General features: G+C 38.8%; 1 protein-coding gene across 2 annotated transcripts in view; it reads right to left on the minus strand.

The window, feature by feature from the left end:
* The window catches only part of tpst1 (tyrosylprotein sulfotransferase 1), a 69,315-nt gene that overhangs the window by 23,217 nt on the left and 18,532 nt on the right, over positions 1-27,566 (minus strand). For both annotated transcript variants that reach the window (XM_067451245.1, XM_067451246.1), the window contains exon 3: positions 15,833-16,031. In XM_067451245.1, the coding sequence (XP_067307346.1) occupies positions 15,833-16,031 (199 nt within the window). The remainder of the gene's footprint in view (positions 1-15,832; positions 16,032-27,566) is intronic.

A 27,566-nucleotide genomic window follows, 5' to 3' on the forward strand; every position in this document is an offset into this window, starting at 1 on the left:
GCAGTTGAGACCGACTTATTGATCCTAATATCAATTTCCCAACATGAATCATGACGAAGCTGCAAAGTCACTTAATAGGTATCGATTGTGGCTTTGGACAGGATTCAAAATGTACTAATTCACAGGAGACCGATGACAGACAATTAAAGGGTGGAAAAGGAAAAGACTGTCACTTACTCTCTTCTCTGCATTCTGCAATGTATAGAAGCCTTTGTGACGTGCAACAATATGGGCCAGGACAAGTCAATCTGTTGTCTAAAAAAACGCTGAAACTAACAGATGTATTGACAAGATAATATCACTGAAACTCAACTATATACACATCCGTCCTCATGTTACCAGTGTCCTACATAGTTTAGGTGGATCATGTTGAAACTACATAAACACACTAGATTAAAGTAAGATTAGCAAAAGACACCAACACCTCTCCAGCAACGATGATACACGAGATAACTATAGAAGAAGTAGACAGGGATCCCATGAACAGAATATGTTTTTATTGCATGTCTATTTCCATCATTAAGTGTATAGTGTCCGTGTTTACTCATGGCATGATGACACGTGTCAAGAATGCTATGACCTGGTAAAAATGTCAGCAGGACCAAAAGTCATGGCTTCAGTAGACACAGTATGACCATTTGAACACTCAAGAGTGCTCGTTCTATCTTGCAAGCATTGAATTACGCTAATCTGTTTATTTTTCACTAAATGGTAAGCAACTGGACATGTGATAGATAGTGCTACCTTCATTATGCCAAATTATTTTGGAGTGCAGATCAATATTAGCAGTACAATGACGTTCAGAATGGATGTCATAGCTTTTGGGTTGTAAAAATGCTGTAGTTTGAACAACCTGTTACTAATGTTTTATAGCAGAAAATGTGTTTGGTTCATCCAAAGTGAAAATTTCTATTATTTACTCACCCACCCGTAAGACTAGTTAAGTTTTTTTTGTGTGTCAGAAATGGAAATTAATGGGGTGCGGTGTTGTTTACTGACTGTCAATGTATAAACAGAAACAGAAACATTATTCAAAACATCTTATTTTATATTCCACAGAAGAAATAAAGTCATACACTCCCTACATGTTCAATGGGGATCAATGTTGAACAGTAGGGTTCGGTTTGATAAAGTTTTCCATTTAAAGTATGGCTTTGAAAATTTATTGACAGTATGCATTGCATTTTTACAGTTTAACACAACATTTTTAATGCATTTAACGCAGCATCCATTTTTTCCGTCATAATTTGGCTAGTGTTACATTATATGATCATATGATCACGCTCTTATTCATGCAAACGCTTTTAAACCATTAATGCACGACAAGTCAAACAAAAATGCACCGTCTGTGAATGTCCTGTCTGGGACACAAACGACACAAATAGATGTGATTGAGCACCAGAAGAAGATTGTTTTAAATACTTTTTTTAAAGCCTAATAAACGTTGGAATTGAATAGAATCTGGAAATAAAGCAAAATAACGGAGAAAAAAAAGAGAATTAGTCCTCACACTGTAAAAAATTACTTAGAAAAAAAGTTACCTGGTTGCCTTAAAATTTTGAGTTCATTGAAATTAAAATTTTGAGTTAATACAATGAACATTTTTTGAGATTCGACAACCTTTATTAAAATATTATTAAAAGATTTTGTAAGCATATTGGGTAATTATGTGTGTATTATTTCTGATGATGCAGTGAAACATGCCAAATAGTGCTATTTTCATGATTTTTCATATTTTTTATGTGGTTCAGATTCAAAAATATTTTGAGTTTCTATTTATTAAACTAATTTCCTTCATTGTATCAACTCAAATTTTTTATTTCAATAAACTCAAAATTTTAAGGCAACCAGGTTACTTACTTTTTTAAGTTAAACCAACAAAAAACACCACAAATTTTTTACAGTGCAGATGCCATGTCTATAATTTATAGCAAAAAAATCTAGCATGAATTCGATCTCAAGCTAATTCATTAAAAGCAGTTATTACTCCACCACCTGCGTGACATTAACACACCCCAGCCCGTTATAGCTTGCTGCCCCATATGTCGTCGATGTTCTTTAACGGATGAGATCCTGTGGAAATCCTGAAAAACTTGACTCCACAACTGGTGCGATTTTCACAGTTCACTATGCAAGTAGGCATTTTTTTCTTGACGAGAAATTCTCATACAGAATTAACATACAGTTCAATGGGATGAAATGAACCTTCTGACCCCGACATGCGCACTGCAAACTTTGACTCTCCCTGTGACTAAATACTGGTCTATTTAAATGTAATATAAAATAACTAACTCTTTAAAGACTCTATCCCTCAACAAACAGGAAGATTGGAGCTCTTCGCTTCTTAAAAATATTACATAATACATTTACATAAGTACTTTGTGAGTACACTAGGATTTAGATGCCTTCAAAGCTAACAGACTGACTTAAAGCCAAACAATTCATCATTTGATTTCATCAGGTACAGAATGAAAACAATACAGTGGTGGCAAAATGCAAAGTAAGCAAGAATTTAATATTGTTTAAGTTAAATGCAACACAAATAACTGGTTTGCCTCGAATCCGCCTAAAAAAAAAAGCAAGAAAAAACCATGCCATGTTGAAGGGGAGTGGGCCGACACCTCTTAATCATATGCATCTTATCCTTTTGAATGATTTTTAATAACCTTATGAATTAAAAAATCAGTTATTATCCTTTCAAAATAATTAATTATTGACAATCAATTTTATGTGATCATTAATACATTTAACTATTATTTAATATGATGTCTGCTGTATGGTGTCTAATTTGCTTTCCAGAGACGGTCTGACAAAGACAGTCTGACATAGATAGCCTGCCCTCTATCTCTGGGTCCTGACCAACAGGGCCTTGGAGAGAAAGTTAGAACTTCCAAGAGGTGAATCCTGCCTGTTGTTAGTAACCCCAGGACAGGAAGGGGTGGGAGGATTTGAGTCTCCCAGTTGTGATTTCTTCCCATTTATATAGGGTGATTTTTCCCATTGATAGAAGTACATTTTTGTCTTTATATTTCTTTATAGAATGAGGTAGATGATATTAGTCATACTTTTCTTTCTAGAGATTCGTTTGTCATGTGGTGCACAAACCTTGGAGGAGAGATGTGCCCTAGAGTCTTGTGTGTGTGTGTTACATGTTCTGTGCAGGTCTTTCGACTGGATTGGACCGCTTTCCTCACACCCTAGACCTCTTGGAGTCTTTCTAGGACTCCCCTGAAATTAACACTACCCCAATCTTGGGATTGTCTGATGTATACATCCTGATTAACAAGAACAACAACAACATCTCCTATCTATTCTCGTGTGACACATTGTTTAGACTTTATGCCAACCAGTAATATTCCACGTGTCCATAATGATGTAAATCATGCCCTTGAAATTGGTATAATTGGTGTGGTAATTCTGTGTAAGGTAGAGTCTGGTCTGCCACCGCCCTGAGAGACTCTGAAGCTGACTCTACCGATGAAACTGCAAACTATTCTTCAGTAAAATTCTCTCCGAGGATTGAACATCCTGACTCCTGGTCTTCATTTCGCATATCTGGTCTCTGGGTCTTAAACTGTTAACCCCTAACAATGTTAAGGCAGAGCAGCTGCAAAAGCCATCAGAGCTCAGCAGACCGTCATGTGCTGGAGTTTAGGTCTCGTCTACAGACCGGCACCATGACTGTGCAACACTGCAGCCTTTTCTCTGATGAGCTGGAGTCTTGCGGTTCGCCTCCGTTACCAAGGAAACCTCGTTACTGAGAGGCTTGCGACTTCAAAGCCATTTCGACAGCAATCCAGATACTGTACAGAAATGGCAGGACGACTCGCATTCAGAGCTTACAGCAAGGACATCATGTGAAGAATTAATCAGAAATCTCACAGACGGTCGCTGTGAGAAAACCATGCATCCGAGTAATGTACAAACCCAAATGCTCCTCTTACACTGAAGCGATTCTCATTTTGAAACAATCCGGGCAGTTGTTTTACATGCAAATGTTTGGAAAAGGATGCGCATTTTGAGTGATTTTGTAGTCGAGTGCTCTGACGCTTAGAATGAGCAATTGATAAATTCGAAATGAAAACATACAATATAATGATGAAGATATAATAATAATATAAATATATAATGATCTCATTTAATTGAGATTTAAAGATGAAATGCTTTATATATACAGTCTTGTTCAAAATAATAGCAGTACAATGTGACTAACCAGAATAATCAAGGTTTTTAGTATATTTTTTATTGCTACGTGGCAAACAAGTTACCAGTAGGTTCAGTAGATTGTCAGAAAACAAATGAGACCCAGCATTCATGATATGCACGCTCTTAAGGCTGTGCAATTGGGCAATTAGTTGAATTAGTTGAAAGGGGTGTGTTAAAAAAAATAGCAGTGTCTATCTTTGACTGTACAAACTCAAAACTATTTTGTACAAACATTTTTTTTTTCCTGGGATTTAGCAATCCTGTGAATCACTAAACTAATATTTAGTTGTATGACCACAGTTTTTTAAAACTGCTTGACATCTGTGTGGCATGGAGTCAACCAACTTGTGGCACCTCTCTGTTATTCCACTCCATGATTCTTTAACAACATTCCACAATTCATTCACATTTCTTGGTTTTGCTTCAGAAACAGCATTTTTGATATCACCCCACAAGTTCTCAATTGGATTAAGGTCTGGAGATTGGGCTGGCCACTCCATAACATTAATTTTGTTGGTTTGGAACCAAGACTTTGCCCGTTTACTAGTGTGTTTTGGGTCATTGTCTTGTTGAAACAACCGTTTCAAGGGCATGTCCTCTTCAGCATGGGGCAACATGACCTCTTCAAGTATTTTAACATATGCAAACTGATCCATGATCCCTGGTATGCGATAAATAGGCCCAACACCATAGTAGGAGAAACATGCCCATATCATGATGCTTGCACCTCCATGCTTCACTGTCTTCACTGTGTACTGTGGCTTGAATTCAGGGTTTGGGGGTCGTCTCACAAACTGCCTGTGGCCCTTGGACCCAAAAAGAACAATTTTACTCTCATCAGTCCACAAAATGTTCCTCCATTTCTCTTTAGGCCAGTTGATGTGTTCTTTGGCAAATTGTAACCTCTTCTGCACATGCCTTTTTTTTAACAGAGGGACTTTGCAGGGGATTCTTGAAAATAGATTAGCTTCACACAGACGTCTTCTAACTGTCACAGTACTTACAGGTAACTCCAGACTGTCTTTGATCATCCTGGAGGTGATCATTGGCTGAGCCTTTGCCATTCTGGTTATTCTTCTATCCATTTTGATGGTTGTCTTCCGTTTTCTTCCACGTCTCTCTGGTTTTGCTCTCCATTTTAAGGCATTGGAGATCATTTTAGCTGAACAGCCTATCATTTTTTGCACCTCTTTATAGGTGTTCCCCTCTCTAATCAACTTTCTAATCAAAGTACGCTGTTCTTCTGAACAATGTCTTGAACGACCCATTTTCCTCAGCTTTCAAATGCATGTTCAACAAGTGTTGGCTTCATCCTTAAATAGGGGCCACCTGATTCACACCTGTTTCTTCACAAAATTGATGACCTCAGTGATTGAATGCCACACTGCTATTTTTTTGAACACACCCCTTTCAACTAATTCAACTAATTGCCCAATTGCACAGCCTTAACCCTTTAAAACCGAACGTGTCGTCGACGACACAGCCAACCAAGCTGTATTAAAGTTACCGTAACTCTTCAACCCTTTGCACTATCATAATAATTTAAATTGCTCCTGAAAGTAGACATCCTGCGCTTTCCGCCTATATACGGCTTATTACGGTAATGTCATGTTTTCCATCGGCAAATCACCGCGGCTTTCGGGGGGGAGCGGGAAGGGGCGAATAGAACGGTGATACGGAGCGCGGCAGAGTTTTAGAGGATTTTTAGATTCCAAAACACAATTAAAAAAGGACAAAAACATGGCGAAGACAGTGTATACAAGATAGGAGGCTATTGAGTTTATCTTTGACACTTGGAAGGCGGCTGAGAGGGACTCTTCAGACCCAGAGACTGCATATTCAGATGTTGAGGAGGCATTTGTTGCTACCCTTGATCTAGACATGGATTGGTAAGTGAAGCTTGTCTTTTCTATGCTGAAACTGTGAGAAATGTCGGTGAAATAGGCATAGATTCAATGTTTTAGTTCAAAATATCACTGTTTCATGCATCATAGTGTGTGTGTGTGTGTGTGTGTGTGTGTGTGTGTGTGTACACGTGCGTATGCGTTGCATGTGTCGTTCATGTGTTTACATGCACTACATTCATGTGTTTGCGTGTGTTCAAATGTGTTTGCATGCATGTCGTTCATGTGTTCATGTGTTTGCATGCATGGCATTCATGTGTTTGCCTGTGTTCATGTGTTTACATGCATGTGTATCCGTTCATGTGTTTACATGTGTGTGATGTGTACATGTGTGTAAGTAATTATTTTGTATTATTATGTCATTGTTATTTGGTTGCATTTATAAGTGTTTATTTATTTTATTTTTTTCAAATTTTGCTTTAACTAATGTATTATTTTATAATGGAAAATACATTTATAAATATATTGTGAGTTTGTAATACAAGCTTGTTTTGTTTTTTTCCCCCAGTGTGGCTTGTACAAAACCAAACGGGCCCTCCACAACAACTTCAGAGGGGCCGTGGGGTAAAGAAAAAGGCTCCTGAGTGAAAACTCTGCAACCCAGTGTCACAAAAAGACTTGTATATATGTATTATTGTTTATTCTTCAAGTTTAAAGTGTTAGATTCTTTCGTTCAGTGGGTTTCTGATTTTTTCTCAATAAAAAGCAGTAAAATGTATTCCCGTTTTTGCAGTTTTTGCCTATTTAAATTCTATTTTCAAACTTATCACATACAGTGAGGGTCAATAACTGTAATTTATTGAAAGCCAGTTGTCTTCTGAAAAAAATAACACCTTGCACTTGAGGATAGCACATTCTGTTATAATTCTACAGTCAAAAAAACAAAATATGTGAAAACGCCCCTTTTTAGCTTCAGGTTCTAAAGGGTTAAGAGCGTGCATATCATGAATGCTGGGTCTTGTTTGTTTTCTGAGAATCTACTGAACCTACTGGTAACTTGTTTGCCACGTAGCAATAAAAAATATACTAAAAACCTTGATTATTCTGGTTAGTCACATTGTACTGCTATTATTTTGAACAAGACTGTATATATTATTTATTATATTATATATATACTTATTCAGAAAAAACGAGGTGATGCATAGTGAAAGTCAGAGTCTTATTGCATACATTTGCTTGTACTGGCAGTCTGACTAGTGACAGTTTCTCGTGCACTTCTCACTTTCTTTTCACAATATAAGCAGATCCTCATCTGGTGGGACTCTAACTCTAACGAGAACTAAATATACCAATACGAATCACAATAATGCCACACTTGGATGCTCCTGTGGGTACAAACCATCAGCACTCATCACTTCAATACTGTACCCACAATGGCACCTACTTCATTCTGCTGTACCCATGAGATTTGGGTGAGAGATTCAGTGTGAAAGTACATTTCATTGTTGCCTACGGCAGTAAAGAAAACAATTTGCAAGGAATTTGAGTGTTTTGCCAGTTACGTAGCAATGATATAATGCTCATGTTTTGTCTGGATCTATTCATTTATTTTATGACACGGTATAGGTGTGCTTGTAAAATGTCATGTGGTGCGACTTAACAAAATCTAAATATGAATGAAATATTTTATGATAAGTGTGAAATGGTTTACCATTTCATATACACTACTGTTCAAAAGTTTATGGTCAGTTTAAAGTAAAAAAGTATAACTTTTTATTCAATAAGGACATGTTAAATTAATCAAAAGTGAGATAAAAAAAACATTTATAAATGTTACAAAAGATTTTTATTCCAAATAAATGTAGAACTTTACTATTGACCAAATAATCTTAAATCATGGTTTACACAACTATTATGATCAGTCAAAATAAATATATATAGGAAATGTTTCTTAAGCAGTAAATCATCATATTAAATTATTTCTGAAGGATCATGTTACACAGAAGACTGGAGTAATGATGCTGAAAATTCAGTTTTGATCACAGGAATAAATAATGTTTTAAAATATATTAAAATGGAAAATGGTTACTTTTTTTTTTACTGTAATACACGAAGCCTTTATGAGACATTAAAATATCTTACCGACCCGAACCTTTGAACGGTATACAGTTAAAATATATGATTCAAATGAAAATGTAATCATATAACAAATATCTTATTACGTTTAGCTGATGGTTACACTACATTAGTTTTTAAAATGAAACATTTCTTGAAAATGGTATTACAGTTTTTCCAAATTGTATATATTTCAAGGGACATATGGACCCTCTTATTGGTCACTGACCCACATGCTTAATGATTTCAGCACACCAAGGCCTGAGAATACAACATGAGCGAAATTAGAGGCCTTTTGACCCATTCTCACTGCAATACTTCAAGCACAGAGATACCCTGAGTTTAATGGATGTTAAAACGAGTCAAAATAAAACGGCTCATATTCTTTGCCTTCTGAAGCTCAGCTTGCTTCTCAGACTTCAAAAATAGAGTCGCACCACAGTTGACAAATTTTACTGCGCTGTTACGGTCTGTCTGCATTGCACACCTTGTGAGCAGATCTTAGATCTTCGCTGTTGTGTGTGTCGTACTCCATGTCGAAGGAGGGAAGGGGGAGGCTTAACGACTGATCCATGCAGCTGTGTTTGATCCAGGGGAAATACACATTAATGCACAGCAGATGTGCTTCTCCCTATGTCTTTCTCACTCACTCACACACACAGCCTCGAGTCAGAGCGATGGATCTGGCTGTTGAAGGAGAGGGACTACAATAGCTTTTCAAAAGAATGCTGAATGAAATCTGGACTGCTTTATGGGGCACAAGCATGAACGAAACCAGCCAAACACACAAACAAACAAATAAAAGATGAAATACAAAACAATTACGAACAAATAGCACACTCCTGTGCCCAGTTTGAAAAGCCCCCCCGACCCTACATTTCCGAGCGAAACATTAAACATTCAAGATTTTGCCCACGCGCGTAGGCAACTTTTAAAGCTTTACAAAATTTGTTAGTTGATTAATCCTCCTTTTTAAAGAAAACAGGGCTTTGAAGATCACAGCGTTTCTGTGAGAAGAACAGCATGAGTTTTACTCAATAAGAGAAACATATGGAACTGACAGAGATTGGCGCCAATTTAATCGCTAAGACCCCCCCCCCCCCCCCAAAAAAAAAAAAAACAGCAATTGCTCAACTAAAAGGAATCTTCTCTGTGTGGGAAAGAGGGAACAACTGTCATGGCAAGTAGAGCACAACTGCAGAATAGTTCAAGGTTGATAACTGCTTCAGATTGTCATCGCAGAGATGAAGTATTAAAGGGACAGTTCACCTGAAAAATCATCCTAATGTCGTTCCAACCTGGATGACTTACTCTCTTCTGTGGAACACAAAAGAAGGCATTTTGAAGAATGTTTTTTGCCAATGTAAAGAAAATAAATGGGGTCAAGTTTAGAGCTGAAACAATAAGTCAACATTATCAACGCTAAAAAAATTATCCACAAATATTTTTGTTGTCTTTTGATCTCCTTTGACCTGTTTGAAGGGCCTGCAATAATGCAGTTTGCCCAGTTGGGCGCTATAGCACAAAAGTGTAATGCAGCCCTCCCAAATCCAATCCAATAGAAGAAGACATGGCGAGTGTAAACCCAAGGGGGTAATCTAGCACCTGGAAAGCGTACCTCCCATAGGGGCGGCCATTGCTAACCTAGCCATCACCTGCTGTTAGCATCCCATTGACTCCCATTCATTTTGGCGTCACTTTACATCTGAGGCGTTTAAAGACTCCATTTGTCCATTGACAATTTGTAAAGAAACACGACAATGTATAAACAGCTCCATTACCTTGTATCTTACACTATCGCCCCGTAGAAGCTGTTTTTGTAAAAAAAATATAGGCTAACGATTGCATCATAACCAACGCGACTCTGTCGCACAGTTGAAAAATTACCGTATAGACAGGAGGAGACGCTCGCAGCAATCTTTTAGTGTCAATGAGACAGTCGGGGGGATATGGAGACATAAAGTCCGATAAAGTCAAGGGAGGAGAATGGGGAGAAGCCCATAGTGAGCCAAAAGCAACGGGACAAAACATTTAAACAACATGATTCAGCTTTCCCTTTCCACAACTACTAGAAGACCTACAACGGTCAGACAGGTTGCTCACATCACATCTACGTCGTCAAGCTCAGTCTAAGCCTGCGCAGTTCGCTCAGCCATCAGGAAGTGAGTGCTTCTAATTGACTTCACTTTTCACCGTTGAAGTCTATGGGCTCGTTGTGTCCTTTTTTTTACTGCCTTTGGTGCAAACAAAGCTGAACCCAGAGAATGTGGTAGTTTAGCATAGCTACATAAAATGCTGTCATATTTAATTGGGCATGGCAGGGTGTGGTGGCTGTCATAGGCTGCCTGTCAGGTAGTAGGGCCTTTTTTTTAGTGCAGGATTAGCAGATTTATATTACAACATATCACATTTAATTTGTAATTGTTTAATAAAAGAGTTAAAGCGATATAGTTGTTGTAATTGTGACGTGAGTTCAGCAGCGCTGCAAACGTGTCTACAATGTGATTTTGCAGCGTTGAGTATTGTAGCTAATCACAAGCATTTCTGTTGGAAATAATGACCAATCAGAGATGTTGAAGTTATGGGTAAGGAGAATCCGCTCAGTATCGCTTAAAACGCTGAATGAGTTTGTTTAGCGAAATGTTACTAATATATACAGACGCACAAATCCTCTCATTATAAACAACAAAGCGCAGACACGATGTAAAAATAAAATGATTTATTTAAAACTCACTAGGTTTGTGCTGAACTGTGACAGCTTCAGTGATTATACAGATCTGTGTAAGTTCATCCACAATTTAAAGAAAATTGGGACTTTGTGGCTTTTCCTACAAACATAGGTACTTAAGTGACAAAAATGTTATAATAGTGTTGATAATGTCTAAAAATAAATAAATGTACTGGTTATAGTGGTATTAACTTTTTATCTCTTCCTCTTTTCTACTATTACAGCATGAAATAAACATGAATGAGGTATGTTTAAAGATACAATACATCTTACTGAAATTAATCATCTCTCATATAATCACTCAATTAGTGTTTCAACCGCAGAAAGATGTAAATAAAAAAGATTGTAAACAATGTCACCAAACATTACACAACTAACAAAAATGCAGTTCCACTCATTATAACAGAGGAAAGAAAACCGGAAAGCGATTATATTCAGATGGCTCGAAATTCATTAAAAATACTTTTTCAAAAGTGATTTCCTTGTTTTATTTATTAGTTAAAATGGGTATATCGAAATATTTTAACTAATTGCAAAAGTGGAATAATCTATCAAAACCTACTTATTAATCAACGAAAAATCAACGATTAGTCGATTAATCGTTTCAATAATAATCCGATTGATAATCAAAATAATTGTTTGTGCCAGCCCTAATACAATGTTGTTTAATTGTATTGACAAAAATATGGGGACATTTTACCTAAATGACATGAAGGTAAATATATAGTTACAATTTCATTTTTGGGTGAGCCATCCCTTTAAAAACATTCACAGTGGATTTCGAGACGTTCCAACGCCAATCACATTTCTACAGCAAAGGGCAACCGGGATGGAGATGCGCCCAGAAAACATTGCCCAGGAATGTCAATGCCACTGATAATTTTCCAAGGATAGGAATCTGACACAGCTTTTCCCCTTAAACTCTTCGACACACTGATAGAGCTCGACAGGGGCCTCTCCCAGACCTTGGAGAGGGGAAAAAAACAACACACTCTTCACCGTGACTGTGGTTCGCTGCTCAAGTAGCATAAAAATGCTTTCCACTACAGTCAGCACTCCATCAAGTCATGCAATTTTCCTAAGTTTTGTGTCGTTTCAACATGGAAAAAGACTAATATAATGAAGATTCATATTGGCCCTGTCATACAGTGAATGGCAAGACCACCTAACCCACCTTGAGTGGCAAGGTATCCATTATTCAGTATGGCAAGCGGACAGGGCTACAACCAGAAATGTTTCCCTCAGGCACAACTGTAAAAATCACAGCACCTCGAAACCTGTCTGCTGAAGGAACACTAAGAGCCTGGAGCCATTTTTAACAATCTTAAAGACTCTTATGGAGTATGAAACACATTCTATACTCTTTCCCTCCATGGTTTAGCATATGATTTCATCATTAACCGCTGCAAATGGATAGCAGCTGTGAGGGAATGTGGTGTAATACTGCTGATGTAAGAACTGTGCCCAAGTTCTCTTTACTAAAACTAGACTTCCAGTCAGAGCGAGAAGAAAGGCTCACTCACAAGGGATTATTCCCGTCATGTGTATGATTCAGCGCTATTGGTGATAAAGTAATGCTAGCAGCTACAACTCTAGATTAGCCTAGAAAATAAGACAGAGATGGCAAAGATAGTTCTGTACACACAAAATCTATAAAGAAATTATGAATAATGAAGTGAAAGTTAAATTAATATAAAACAATGCTAATGACAGAACAGTTGGTCAATTGACATGCTCGGCATGTAGCAGAATGTGCATTTATTAAAGGGGGGGGTGAAATGCTGTTTCATGCATACTGATCTTTTTACACTGTTAAAGACATGGAATCCCATACTAAACATGGACAAAGTTTCAAAAGTTAAGGTGGACGTTTGATGGGAGTATTTCTTTGTCAAAAATACTACTTCCGGTTAGTCATAAGTTTCGGCAAGTTTTTTGCGATCATGCGTGCCCTTTGACGTTAATGGGGGCGGAATTTCCTTGTATGGGCTTTACGGACAATTCTACCGGAAGCGCGTGAGAGAGAGAGAGGGAGAGAGCGAAAGTAACAGGCTATGCCCATCAAAGCGCTGGCTCGTAGGCTGCGCTGCACAGGTGATGTGCACAATTAACAATGACATCAAAAAGTGCGTTTTTGGTTGCCAGACCAAGACAGTCCTGCACAGATTCCCCAAAAACCCCGCGGTAAGGCAACAGTGGATGTAATTTGCTTTTCCGGATCAGCAACTGAGTTGCGCGAATGTTTATATCTGTTCGCTGCATTTCGGTGCCGACTGTTTCATAAACAAGGCCCAGCTCGACGCCGGATTTTCCAATCGCCTAATGCTGAAGGATGGAGCAGTCCCAACGATAAAGGTCCCAACGTTAGAACCGCAGGCGGTGAGTTAGACTGCTTCAAATGTCTGTGTTTTTGCCTATGCTCATCAAGTAGCCCAAACATGATCACGTATAGTTACTATATATATTACTATATATAGAAATTGATCAATGGAGCATGCGATGTGTAGTGCGTGTACATTTGTTTAGCTGGCCACTATATGTGTAACTTTATGTTTGTGTATTGTAAAAGCACTCCAAACAACAATACACAAAGAGTGGGGAAATATGTTGAACTAAATAAGCACGCTTCTTCATTCAAATGCGCTACTATTCCGTGTCTTTCTATGTAAACACTAACTTAGCCTGCCGTGCAAAACCAGTCCGCTTAATAACGTTACAATTGTCTACACAAACCACGCGTAAACACACACACACACGTGCACAACTGCACTTCTCACATGTACACCTTCAAAGACAAAAATAAGACGATATAATTCAAGTATAAATATGTAAATAACACAAGCCGCTAAGCATATTATATAGTTAGTGTATAACTTGTACCACATAGAGACGTCCTGCTCTAGTCGTTTTTGCTGCTGCTCCTGTTCAACTGCAGCCTCTGGGTCTGATTCCGGATCATAGATGTATGGCTGTATCTGATTAACAGCCATATTTTTATTTTGAATAACGTTTTTCCCGCTGTTAGGGATGACACAGCTTTACGACGCACTCGACTCAACACAATAGCAGCGGCGTGCACACGTCATTATTTAGCTCCGCTCACACGATACGCCCCCACCCGCTCGGCTTTTTTCGGAAAGACTCGGAACAGCGCATCTTTCTTATATAATTATTAAAAAAATAAAGACTTTTCGGAGATATGCAGGATGCAATGCTACTCTATAGGTACTCAAGATTGACATGACACTGACTGAAACTGAGTGTTTCACCCCCCCTTTAAGGTTTGACAGCAGTAAGGCTGGGTCTATATCCACCAGTGAACCATGAATCATTAGCAATCAATAACCTCAGAGAAATGATGATGACAAAATGGATTCAATAGTGTCAATCAATGTTTGGTTCTTTGAAAAAACACCCACTTCATCTCCATATGTTAAGTCTCTCAAACACAACTCAGCATAAAACAAAATGGCCAATACGTAACTGTATTTATATTAAATTTAAAGGGGTCATGAACTTAGATTTTAAATTTTCCTTGAGCTTTTGACATATAAGAGGTCATCATACTATAAGAATATCCTTTATGTTTCAGCACTGAAAACTTTCTTGTTAGTCCGAACAACAGTTTTTATTGTTACCAAGCCGAGATCGACTCGTTGTGGAATGTGCCTATATATGAGGTGAAAGACCGCCTCTGCAAAAGAAGATCAACGCCTTCTTCATCTTTGCAACTTTGTCCCCGCCCACTGGTGTGTTAGTGAGATGATGAGGACAGAAGAGCAATACAGGATGGACCAAAAATAACATTACCTTCCACAGGTATTTATTTTCAACAGTGTGAATGTCTCAGTTCAGCATTATTTATGTGTGTTCAGGACATTTCACTGTGGATTCTTTGGTAAATCATAATTTTTGCTCAGGCGTTGCAAACTTTAAAAAAAACCACACTTTTATAATGTGGACTCGACAGTAATGCCACAGCATGTAAGTAACTGTTAATTCTAATGCCTGATCTGTGATCAGTGATTTCTGTAATGATTCATGTACAGTCAGAGGCTCTTGTTCATGTGTCAGTAAATCAAACAAGTGACTAAATGCTCAACTTCAAATTGTTTCTCTTAGTAGGATAAAAATAATCTGTTATTTGAAATGTGATTAAATGATATATAGAAATCCATCAAAGAACGCTCCCTTTGCAATCACTGGAGCTTTCAATTAAACAGCGCAAGTTTATCAGTGATTGAGTTCTGGACTCTAAATCTAAATATAATGATTATAGCAACACTTTCCACGATTAGTTAACCTTGAGAGCTGTAATAGTAAAAACATGCTAAAAGTTTTCGAGAGAGTTAAACGTAATACTAGCGATTTCATATTAAAAGATGTCAGCCAATCACAGCAGTCTCACAGCAGACACGCCCCTTCAAACAGAGCGTTCAAATTATGCCTTTTCTTTCTAAGTTATGACAATTTCTGATGTAAAAAAAAAAAAAAACCTAACATTATAAGTGCATCACAGGAAACATTATAAAACAATGCAGTTCATGACCCCTTTCTAGCCTGAAAAAATGGAGATTTGCATAACCGCACTGTGCTAATCTCAGAGGTGCAACTCACACCTAAGTACACATTTCACACATGGAGATGCTCACGCCTGCAAGATGTGTGGAATGTAAATAGCTTTTAATACTTGGATTAGAAAGTAAAAAAACAAATACTGAGCAATACTAAATCCTCTGATCCCAGTCTCATAATATACAGCCTACACTGAGGAACACTTTTAACCCGCATTTGTGGCAATGTGTCAAATACGTACATGCCTGGTCTAATAAGAGCAGCGAGATGATTTAGTAGCGGATGGATGAAAATGAGGTCGAGGTGCTTTAAGGTACAATTTAAAAAAAAGTCACCACAGAAGATAGTTTGTGGCGATGCTCACCCGTCTAGTGTTGTCCAGGACGAGGGGGTCGGGCCGGCCGTAGTTGGGAGGGTTGGCGTGGGGATCATAGCCGAGCCTAGCCAGCATAGGGGCGATGACAGGCATGTCCCGCAGCACATCCGGAGGGATCTTACCCACCCACTTGGATAAGGCCTCCACATTGACAGGCTTGATCACCTGGTCTGTAGATCTCTCTACCCTGTAGAGGAAAAGAAGTGTGTCATTGGATCAGGAACACTTACACAGGTGCTTTACAGCCTTACCGCAGTGGACTAACTGGGTCTGATTGGATCATGCAATGCAATTAAAGAAAGCTCTAAGCTGTGCGTAATGCTTTAAATGAATGACAATCCATTCTCCAAGATCATCTCTCAAATGCATCACATTTCATATTCTACACTATCCTTGTATTTAAGGTTTCTTGATTTGTTAGTCTAAGAGTTTAAATGTTTAAGTTTTAGCACAACCAAGCAGAGTTTCAATGGCTTTATGCTGAAGTAAAATAGCTTACTGGTTTCATATAAACCCTAAAAAAATTATTACAGTGTCGTTTTTTACTGCTTACCGTAGAGCATTTCCCCCTTTCTAACAGCAGAACCTGCTAAACAAGCTGCTTCCATAACTGCACCATAAAATGTGTGTGGATTCAAATTTGCAGAGATATTAAAAATGAATCAGGCATTATGTCACACCCTGGGTAAATTATTCATACGTCTGAAATAAAATATTTACATACATGGATAAACCGGTCAGATTTTAGTTTTGAGAGTGGCTTTTACATATCACTCATATTTGCACAGAGATTCAAAAAAACGTTTTCCGACCAAGAACACTAAAAAAATAAAATAAAAACTACAGAACACCCATCAATGTTCTTCAATAACAACAGATGGTTACATCAAATATTGGGTCAATCTCAAAAAGCCTATCAAGGACATGTGTGGGTGGGTCATATTACCCCTGAAAATCAACTAAAAGGCACAGTATATAAGTTTGGCCTTCCGCTAGAGGTAGCGTATTCAAAACAAAGGCATAGCTTGATGACAGTGTGGAATTATGGGAGTTGTAGTCTTGACTCTTCACCTCCACAGCCGATGGAAAGGAATCAGATGGACTCGGGCAGAAATCATGTTCATGAATGAGCGAATGCATTAAAGTTTTATTAATGTTATGGTGGTATAAAGCAGGATGCTTCCCATCTTTTCATTGTGTTTGTGGGGAAACGCAGCACTGTTTTTAACAGGGTTGAAACAATCATACTAAATACATTTGACTCTGTTAAGCCCCTTTCACACTGCGATTCCGGCAAATACACGGATAATGCGACCCAGCATTTGTTCCCGGGCCGCTAGATTTGGCCCATTCACACTGCCAGCGAAATACCGTAATATGTGCGCAACCCATTACGGTCCCGGGTCGAGTTGACACGTGACATCCTGATGTGACGTATAACGGTGAGCGATCTCAGCTTCAGCGCGGATAGTATGGAGCTCCGTGTTCTCGACTTGTGTCCAGTTTGCGCACATTTCTGCTTGTTTAATTTTAGTTTCTTTTGTATACGAACACTTTCTGCGTTTAAAACACCGACTAGCTCTTCTGGCACTGCAGGGTTGTATTATTGAAAAAACAAGCTCTAGGAGTCGCACGATAACTACGTACACATTGCAGCATTAGTTTTGGCTTTTGTTCACACAGCGCTCATCCCCGGGTCGAATCCCGCAATATTACTAGGTCCCCGACCCGGGTCGAATTCCGTAATCAATCCCGGGACGTGGTTGCTTTCACACAGAAGGCGACCCGGCAATGTTCCGGGAATATTGCGGGTCCGACGTGCAGTGTGAAAGGGGCTTTAGTTAGCTCGGTGGCTGGTATGAGTAATCTAGATCGGTATTAGAATATCATATTAATAAAAACAGGATGATTTAATGACTGTTGTAAATGACATGCAATTAAGTTTAAAATATATTGTATGATGGAGAATGATCTCTCTGATTATGTTAGCCACAAAATAGTGTTGTCTCTGTGACGTGGTAAAAACGTTACTCACGGTAAATCGAGAAAACCAACGATTCAAACAATAAGACTAACTGCGTTGAGCTGTATAACAATGATCACTGTTGTATCAACACAGTTGCTCGTCTGTCTAATAAAACACACAGTATATTAAAATGTCTTTGGTGTTTTCATGGTTTCTACGGAAATCAAGGGTAGCGTGGATATGACGGCATTGACAGGCGACACAATGTCACGTCCGTAACTCTAGTTAAAATAACTGATTTCACTGGATTTAAAACGCTGGAAACATTTGGGATAATGTAAGTACACAGCTCAACAAATACAACATTCTTCTAGTGGTTTTTAGATATTTTAATCTAAAAATCTTACACATTGTGCCTTTAATATATATATTTTTAAGATTTTTTTCTTAACATTTAAGAACATTATTCACTTCTCATTATTATAATATATTAAAATATTTGAATAATTATACATAATTTTACTGTGTATTACAATAACGATAATTCTTTACATTACGGTAATCAGACATTTGGGTGTGAATAGTGTAGTAATATAGAATAAAACAAACTCTTTACACAAAATACAGTACAATTTATAGTGAATAAATAAAATAATATTTTCTTAAAATAATCATGAATCATATATATATATATATATATATATATATATATAATGTGAAAGTGAAATATGACCTGGACATGACTCACAAATGCTCTCTATGTTTTTCTAACTTTCAGTGCTGCCTTATTTTTGGGCCGAAATGACTACAGTTAGAGTCGGATAGAGTCACTGAGGCCATATTCCCCGTTTTATTATTTCTTCCCTCATAGAGAACACTGGCTCCAGATGGGAAACAGATTATTATACTCAATCCCCTTCTGCAGTCAAGACACAGGGGATCGTCAGCTCCACTGCCGGATCCAGTGCAAAACAGCCCGTGAGCACCCTCAGCCTATAATCTCTCCACACAGCAAACAATGACACAAAACCAACAGCAAGACTCATGCTGGCATGCTTATGAGTGTGTGTGTTTGTGTGTGCATGTGTTAAACCAAGCGACTGAGCCAGAAGTCATAGTGACAACCTGCCTCGTCATGCATCCTCTAACATTATTCACAAGGCCGTGACTGGACGGTCATGTGCTGCCACACTCTTCAGAAATACAATCGTAGTGTCCAATATTTTAAGGTGTGCATATGGCGATCTAAACATTTAAAGGGAAGAACATTTAGCCCTCGTCTCCTCTTATTCCTGGAATGCAAAAACACAGCGGTCTGTGAGTTATTGAAATCACCTTCCCATCACACCCTCCCCGACCTCAGCCTCAGCGTTAGAGACCTGCCTCTCTCCCCAGGCACCACAAAGTCCATTTATACTGGCAAGCCGCTCCGCTGTACATTTCATTGTTCAAGTCCCTTGCCGACGCAGTCCTTCACTTCTCTAATCCATTTACATTGGAATTGCACTTCGGCTGCAACGTGATTAATAGATTTACTGCTTCCCAGGACAGAAAGGACTGTTTTCTTTCTTAGCTGCAGTTATTTTCCTCAGTGGAAAACTTGAAATCATTCATTAAAATACAGAAAAAACACGCACAAGTAAGCGTGGACACGAGGAAAAGCCATTTCTGACAGCCTGGCAGCGGATGCGTCACGCTATTCTCTAGAAAATAACATCCTCTGTTCGGCAGTTGCTAAGGCCAACACATGCCAAACACGCATTCTGCCTGCACTGACGCTCATTGGTATGATACAGAGCTGACACCCTCTGAGGTGAGATTTGCATCTGAAAGCACACATATAAGATGATTGACAACAGCGGGGATGTGGCGGCAGTAGTCACAGAATGCAAAGATGCAAAAAAATCGGTTTGATTTAACCAGAACTGGTTAACCTTTTAACTTTTCAATAAAACTTTTATTCAATTTGTTTTATGATACAGTGATTAACAAATAACGTTTTTGCATTTAGTAGACTCTTATTAAAATCAACTTAAAGGGGTGGTTGCATTGATTTACCTTTTTAACTTTAGTTAGTGTGTAATGTTGCCGCTTGAGCATAAACAGCATCTGCAAAGTTACAGCGCTGAAAGTTCAATGCAAGCGGAGATATTGTCTTTTAAAGTTACGGCAGTTTACTGCCTACAAAACCGGCCGGTTTGGACTACAACGAGCTTCTTCCTGGGTTGGTGACATCATAAACCCTCGCTAGTCTCCGCAGATGTGACTTCTGCCCGTAATGGAAAGGGGCGTGGCGTTTCCGAACAACCTGTGCTTGGCACTTCAGCCAATAAAAATACAGGAAACTACATTTGGCCATCTCTTACATTTGGCCGTTTTTCAGAGGGATGGGCTTCAGAGAAGCAGGAAGCAGACGCGCCGTTCAAAGGACAGTGGAGACAGCGGTGGGGAACAAAGGTCAAATATTAGAAAAATTTGGTGTTTAAAAAAAAAAAAAAATATTAAAACATGTTATAATATGGCCCATAAACACAACCAAGCCTGGGGAAAAAAACACCAATATCAATAAAAATAAATAAAAATACATGGCAGTTAACTAAATTAATTTGTAACTTAAAAAAAAAAATCAAATCACTTACAACTAAAATGATTTTGAAGATTAACTTTATGTGAGTGTAACAAGAAAGTTAATCTAAATTAGGGGAAATAAGCATGAAGAATTAAATGCCCAAAATCAACCGATACAATACCATTTTTTTGGAAAATTGTATTATCATCTGACATGGTACCGATACGTTTCCCCTTAATGTTAGAGAGCTTTTACATCCGGGCTAAGGGACTTGATTCAATGTAGCACATTTTTAGTTTTTCTCAATCGCTTTGGGTAAATTTTTTCAGATCTCTGAACATTTAGTTCCCTTTTTCAGTCTGTCACGTTTGATGTCACGGTGTATTGATATCCCAATAAGGCGATGAAGTTCTGACATGAGGTCTCCGTTACCTCCTTCAGTGAACAAGGGTTACATAAGCAGTCGAGACTTTTCTTCTTCACATCAGATTTGGATTTCTTATTGATTTAGCCAAATTGCATATGTGTCCAAAAGACTAAGCCCAACTATCTACAAAATGCACAATGACTAAATGCACATGGCTTGTTGATGGCATCAAAACTGTTAAATCAAAACAGACGAATCTCATCTAGTACTCCCAACGCCATTACTTCGATGTCATTACTTACTCTGTCGAGTAAGGTCAAAAACCCGACGTGATCATAGATATATATTGATTCCTCATTAGAGTGCTCATCTATGGTTTTTGACCTTACTTGACAGAAGTAATGGCGTTGGGAATACTAGATGAGATTTGTTTGATATGAGGTAAAAAAATAACAAATATAGTTGGGTTTCTTGCAGAAACTGATCGTTTCGTGTCTTAAGACATCAATGTGTCGCCACGAGCAGCAGGGTTTAATATGGATTCGAATGTCTATGTGTTTTTACTCTCATAAAAATACACCCCATTGACATCCATTATACGAGCAACGGTTGGAGTTAAAAATCTTCATTTGTGTTCTACTGAAGAAACAAACACACCTACATCTTGGATGCCCTGGTGGCAAGCAGATAAACATCATATTTTCATTTTTGGGTGAACTATCCCTTTAAGTGAAATTACAGCGTATTACAGAGAGAAGTGTAAAAAGGAGAATAAATGATGGGAACTGAAGAGGAACAGGATCGAAACTCAAACTCGTGTAGGAACATGTGCCAGTCGCTAGACCACGCCCCCCTTCAACGACACATTTAACCATGAAAAATGTTCTTATATTCCCATATTTCCCATTAAAGGTGAACATCTTCAGTGTGCGTTCACCACCCACGCCCCATATGTACAGTAACTGCTCCAATAGCAACACAAATCACTAAGCTGTCTAGAAGAGCCTGAGCCAGAGAGATGAAAGAGATAATTTAACTCCGCTACTGCTACATCCATTACTCCACAGCAGGAGCTATATGACAGGAGACGCTGCATATATCATGACACTGACGGTTGCGATCCACTTAATTTTCGCAGCTCTGATACAAACACGCTGCCCTTTTCTCGCCTTGTTGCGAGTACACAAACACACGCATACGCTTTTGTAAGGTCACGCGGAGCTCCATTCTGGAAGAGTGGCTTAATGGTCTCTGGCTGTTTGTCAATTATTCATGGAGGGCGCTAGAGCTTTTTGCATGACGGTGTAAGTACTAAAGCCAAATAACAGAGCCCTAAGCTACACGGGCCCCTCGTGCTAATGGCCAGGTCTCTGCTACCAGTCACTTATATCATGCACTCAGATGTTAATTGGCAGGCTCATGTGTGGTGGCCTATACAAAAGTCAGAGCGAGTCAGAGGTGGTGAGCCACTAATCAATAGCAAAAAAAACAAACAAACAGATAGAGACCAGTCTCTAACAAACCTAAGTGCAGAGAGCCGCTCCTCTGGCAGGTGCATGTTGTAGGACGGATTTAATGGACTTGTATTTGTACAGCCCCTCTGGGATGAAGGGCGAGGTTCAGTGTTTATCATCAGCCATCCCTAAAGACTCCCCCCTGCCTAAAATTATATCAGTGCCTTCTCCGAAATCAGCTATGGTGGTTTTGTTCCCCTCAAGCACTGAAGAACCGTGAAAGCTTGAGCTGGCATGCTTTTTCCGATGCCTCTGAGGAGAGCAGAAGCGCCTCTTTGGCGGAGTCCTACAGGAGAGCTCCTCTGCTGGGCTGCAAACATCATGTTTGAGAGGTGCTGTTGTTCCTGACTGATGAAATATTCATGGATGTGTGCACAATACTAATTTATCGGAGACCTTTAGATTAAATGTTACACAACAGACATGAAATGAAACCATTATACCTACTTCTTGTATTGGCGTTTCAGATATTTCTCATATTTCAAAGTGCCCATATTGTGATTATTTACAACAGTGGCGTGCACACAGGCTTGAGCCCCTGCCCCTTTGAAATTGAAAGTGCCCTTATCGATCGCACCACAGTGCCCTCGCAAACGCGATTTCCATTTACAATACATTTACAAGTAAAAAAAAAAAAGTTGTACATTGCTGCAGCACCTCTTTTCACCCTCTGGCTGAATCGCTCCATTTTAATTCCTGTCTCTTTAAAGACCCCTTTCCAAAAGCTCAGTGTTATGATTGGTCAACTGCTTAGAGCGTGTCAGAAATATAGCGCCCCTCACCATGATTAGGTTTCCCAGGGCGTCATCTGCGGCTGTTAACAGTATTATATTTATGGTAACTATGGTGTCGGTATTGGAAGTCCACACAATGTTTTTTTTTTTCTCGCAACTGTTTTTTTAGCCAGTAGGCGGGCATTATGCAAATGTGTAGTGTCTCGCGTAGCCAGACTGACGGCAGTAGGTCTGGACTCTATCGCAGCTTTCATTGGTCGAGGACTGCCCAAGAGGACGTTTGACTGACATGTAACGCAATCAATCAGATTTTGTTTTGTTCTGCTTTTATAAATTATGAATTCATAAACGTTGTTCAAGTTTACTGTCACATTGGAACCACGGTCTTCACATACTTTTAAAAATTCAACATTTAGTTGATCCTGGTAAGCACTCACTGTCACAGCTGGAAACACAACGCCGTTCTTATTCCATGAAGGGGTTTGCGTCACGACCTTTGTTTCCAGGTGGACCATTAAAGAAAGCAACACACACGCCTCGCCTCGGACATCCTGTAGAATTCAACCAATCGGATGATGACTGCAAAACTTTTAAAGTGTTTCCAGATAAGTGTGCCATATGCATCAGACAGACATACGGTCTGGTTGGTCAGGTGACGTCTGAGGTATGTAGCAAGTCCCAATGTAGCTACGTTAAGGAAATAATGGCTAAAATGAGGAAAGTGTTTTCTGTAGGAAAGTTTCCTTTTTGGCGTGAACTTTGTGCTTTGTAACTTTGCTGATCTTTTATTAGTGTTGTAGTCGAGACTGGTCTTAAGACCTTTTTTTAAGGTCTTGGTCTTGTCTTTTTGTACAAACCACATTTGTACTCAGAATTTGATCAAGACCGGTCAAGACCAAAACTGCTGGGATATTACTAAATTGCCTGTCTGATATATTTATTAACATCATTAATGTGATGTAAAACTTATTGCTTGAGCTGCAATCAATAACTTATTTCTAATTTGATTTATTAATTGTGCCGGTTCAGAAATTAATGAGGGATTGTGTCAAATGTCACCAAAATTCAAATGCGTACAACATTCAAGATATTGTTGCAAACGATCTGAATTTTTATACAAGACGTGATATAATTAAGCAATATCACAAGAGCAAGAGAGCTGTTTTCACAAATTTAAGGCATGGCTGGAAACATGATATTGCTTTAATAAACATAAAATAAAAACATTATCATCAGCATTATTTATGCATTTGTGATTTACCAGTTCAGATGCATCTTCTGCACCACTTCTGCAATGCAAAGATGCTTAATGATTTTAATGGTACCAGCTCTATATAGTGTATTCTAATTATATTTATTGATTCAAAATTAGCCATTTCACAGGCGCTAAATTGGATCTTTATGAATTTAAGCAGAGCTAATCTGGTCTTAGTCTTAACTCCGTCTCGCTCTGCCTTGGTCTCGGTCTCAACCCCTCAAAGACTTGGTCTTCTTTTGGTCTCAAAACATATCGGTCTTGGTCTCAGATTAGCTGCATAAACAGTATGTACACACTAAAGGAAAAATAAAATAAGTGTTCTTTATCTTTTATGCATAAAACGATAGTTTACCGAAAAATGAAAATTCTGCCATTAATTCCTCACCCTCATGTCATTAATTTTTTTCGAAACAAAAATGAAGATATTTTTCTTCCAGAAATCTTAGAGATTTTTGTCCCTCCATAGACAATTCCAATTGCAACTGTGACGCTTCAAAAAGTTCATAAAGAGATTGGAAAACTAATCCATATACATTGAGTGGATTAACACAATCGCTTTATGTGATGAATAGATTTAATTTAGTCATTCACTCCCATATAAACATTGATTAGTGAACAAAAGCTCAACCGAACCTGAATGACGCACGAGAACAAACCTCTTCCGGAAGCTCAAATGCGCTGCGTAACCAATGAGGTTCATTCGTGTCTGTTACACTGCACGTTTGGGCTTCTGGAAGAGGTTTGTTCTCGCGCATCATTCAGGTCCGTTGAGCTTTTGTTTATGTTCACTGATCAATGTTTATGTGGGAGTAAAAGCCTAAATTGAATCTGTTGTGGACAAACTAATTATTGCAAACAAATCAAGATGCATGTGAGAGCTGAGCGTAAAGAGTATGCAGGGTTAGAAAAATTTAGCTGATGACGCATACAGTACGCGTAAACTACGCTGTTATGCAAGTTTGTGACCCTCTGTTCTTTTGCATTGAATCTTATCGATTAATCAATTGATCCAGTTCTCAAAACAGGTCTGAATGACCCGTGATAAAGAGATCGGAAAACGAATCCATATACATTGCGTGGATTAACACAATCGCAAATTTAACTCAAATCCAATTTAACTCACTGACTGAAAAGTATCTAGGATACCATAAGTAAGGTATGAAATTTAAAGAGCAGGACAAAACATATATCCATAATGCATATGCAAAAAGCTGCATATAATGTCCCTCTTTTGAATGAATTTGTTATGTAGACACTAGACCGTGTGCTGAAGAATGCATGTGCTATCGTCTGGATGTGAGAAAACAAGATCCAGCCATCTCTCTCCTAAGGGATAGGTTAGGACCTCAGTCTCTCAAGCCTACTGTCACTGAGACGTGACAAACAGCAGTACTAGTCACTTAGCATTCATTAAGGATTTTTATGGATACTCAAAGCAGCCAGCCAACCCTTCACAGAGCCCACAGAAGTACAGGGACAGGGATCTCTCAGTAAGGGGCTGTAGTTAATTTAACAGAGCCTGGGTTGGACTCACTGAAGCAGACACACGAGAAGCACTCAAGTCTTGCCTCAGGACACATGGGATATGGGTGCAGAATAACAACAACAGTAAAATACCTGTTGAAGTTGCCACAGATCCTTCTTTGAGATTCTTCCTACAGCACCACCTAAATCTCCAGAAATCCCCATTAAGCCAGGAAAGCCTGATCAAGCAACAGTAAGAGGCATTATGAGTGTTGCCGTGGTAATCGTATAGAAACTGACAGAAAGGAGAGCTGGGAAGCTGCAAGAATGCAAAAGGCAAAGTGCAAAATAAAAAAGCGGGGGGTGATGCTTGCCCAGGCCAAACTTATCATCATAATACTAGTGTTTTGACCATTTTTAACTGCTCATTTAAAGGTCCAAAATCATCCACCTCACTCCCTGCGTCCAAATATGCCTACTTTCCTAATATATAGTGGGTGAAACACATTACAAAATATAAGTAGCCTGTCCAAATTCACACAAATAAATAAATAATGCCTAAAATACCCGGATGACCCATTACTTCAACTGAGATTCTGAAGTGCACATCCAATGGGCACTTTACTATCCCATGAGGCCACGAGAGGATTTTTGAATGAGCGTGAGTCACATGACAAAGCCAATATGGTGGGTGAAGTACGTCCAGCATAGGGTGGATCCCAAATGGCACCCTAAACCTATTCCCCGGAGTCCGCACTTTCGTGACGCTTTGACTGCCGGGTAAAGTCCTCTCTGTAGCTCACAAACTTGCGGGCTCAGCTGAAGTGCGCGCCGAGGGCGCATAACGGCAGCAAAAGCTTGTGAGCACCCTTCTGAAACCTAAAATGATAAATGGGACGCCCTACGATCTCATGGACTTAACAGACATGTGCACGTAGCCGTTGTAAGTCCACAAGACCGCAAGTGCATAAGTGTGCCATTTGGGATTCAGCCATACTATTTAGAACATACTTTTTTTAATGGTCAGGTTTACACTCCTTGTTAAAGTCTATTCCTCGTTAAATGTAGCATCTGTGTGATTTCAGGCGCACCTAGTCACTTGGAAGTGTAATAGCACACCTAACCTTAAAAAAACCCTCATCATTTATAATTTACACTTGAAGGAATGGTTCACCCAAAAATAAAAATTCTGTCATTTACTCTCAAGCTGTTCCAAACCTGTATAAATATCGTCCTTGGTGCACAGCAGACCAAAGAAATTTACACCGATTTGTAACAACTTGAGGGTGAGTAAATTATGACATTTTTGGGTGAACCATCCCTTTAAATATAATAACTTCGGTTTGGAATTTAGGAAAATGTCCAACAAAATAGTTCCACAATGGTGTAAAACTCTTCAGCAGGTTTGATAATGAGCTTAAATATCAGACGCTTTTCAGGAAACTGGGCAGTCAAAGTCGTAGTTATTCGCTAATTTTTTCCCAGCAAAAATAGAAAATGAAAGGCTTATTATTAAACAAAGGTTGAAACCGTCAAGTGTTATGGTACAGAAATCTACTTGTCCATTGAATGGCTAATGACACTGGGTGTCACTGATCCCTTCATTATGTGGTTTGTGAGTGTTCAGCAGCTGAGGTGTTCTCAACTCATCCCTTTCCGCTCCACAACAGATGCTTACTGACAGCACTCTACTCTACAAACGCTGTCGTTTAACTATGTGCCCTTTGGCTTCCCTCCAAATGTTCAGAGGAGTTAGTGGACAGACACAGAGTAAAGCCACCAATAACATGCTGAATTCTCAAATCTCAATCCCAGCGTAATACACAGAGACTCAGACCTCATATAACTAG

Source organism: Pseudorasbora parva, chromosome 8 (assembly GCF_024679245.1).
Source record: "Pseudorasbora parva isolate DD20220531a chromosome 8, ASM2467924v1, whole genome shotgun sequence".
NCBI lineage: Eukaryota > Metazoa > Chordata > Actinopteri > Cypriniformes > Gobionidae > Pseudorasbora > Pseudorasbora parva.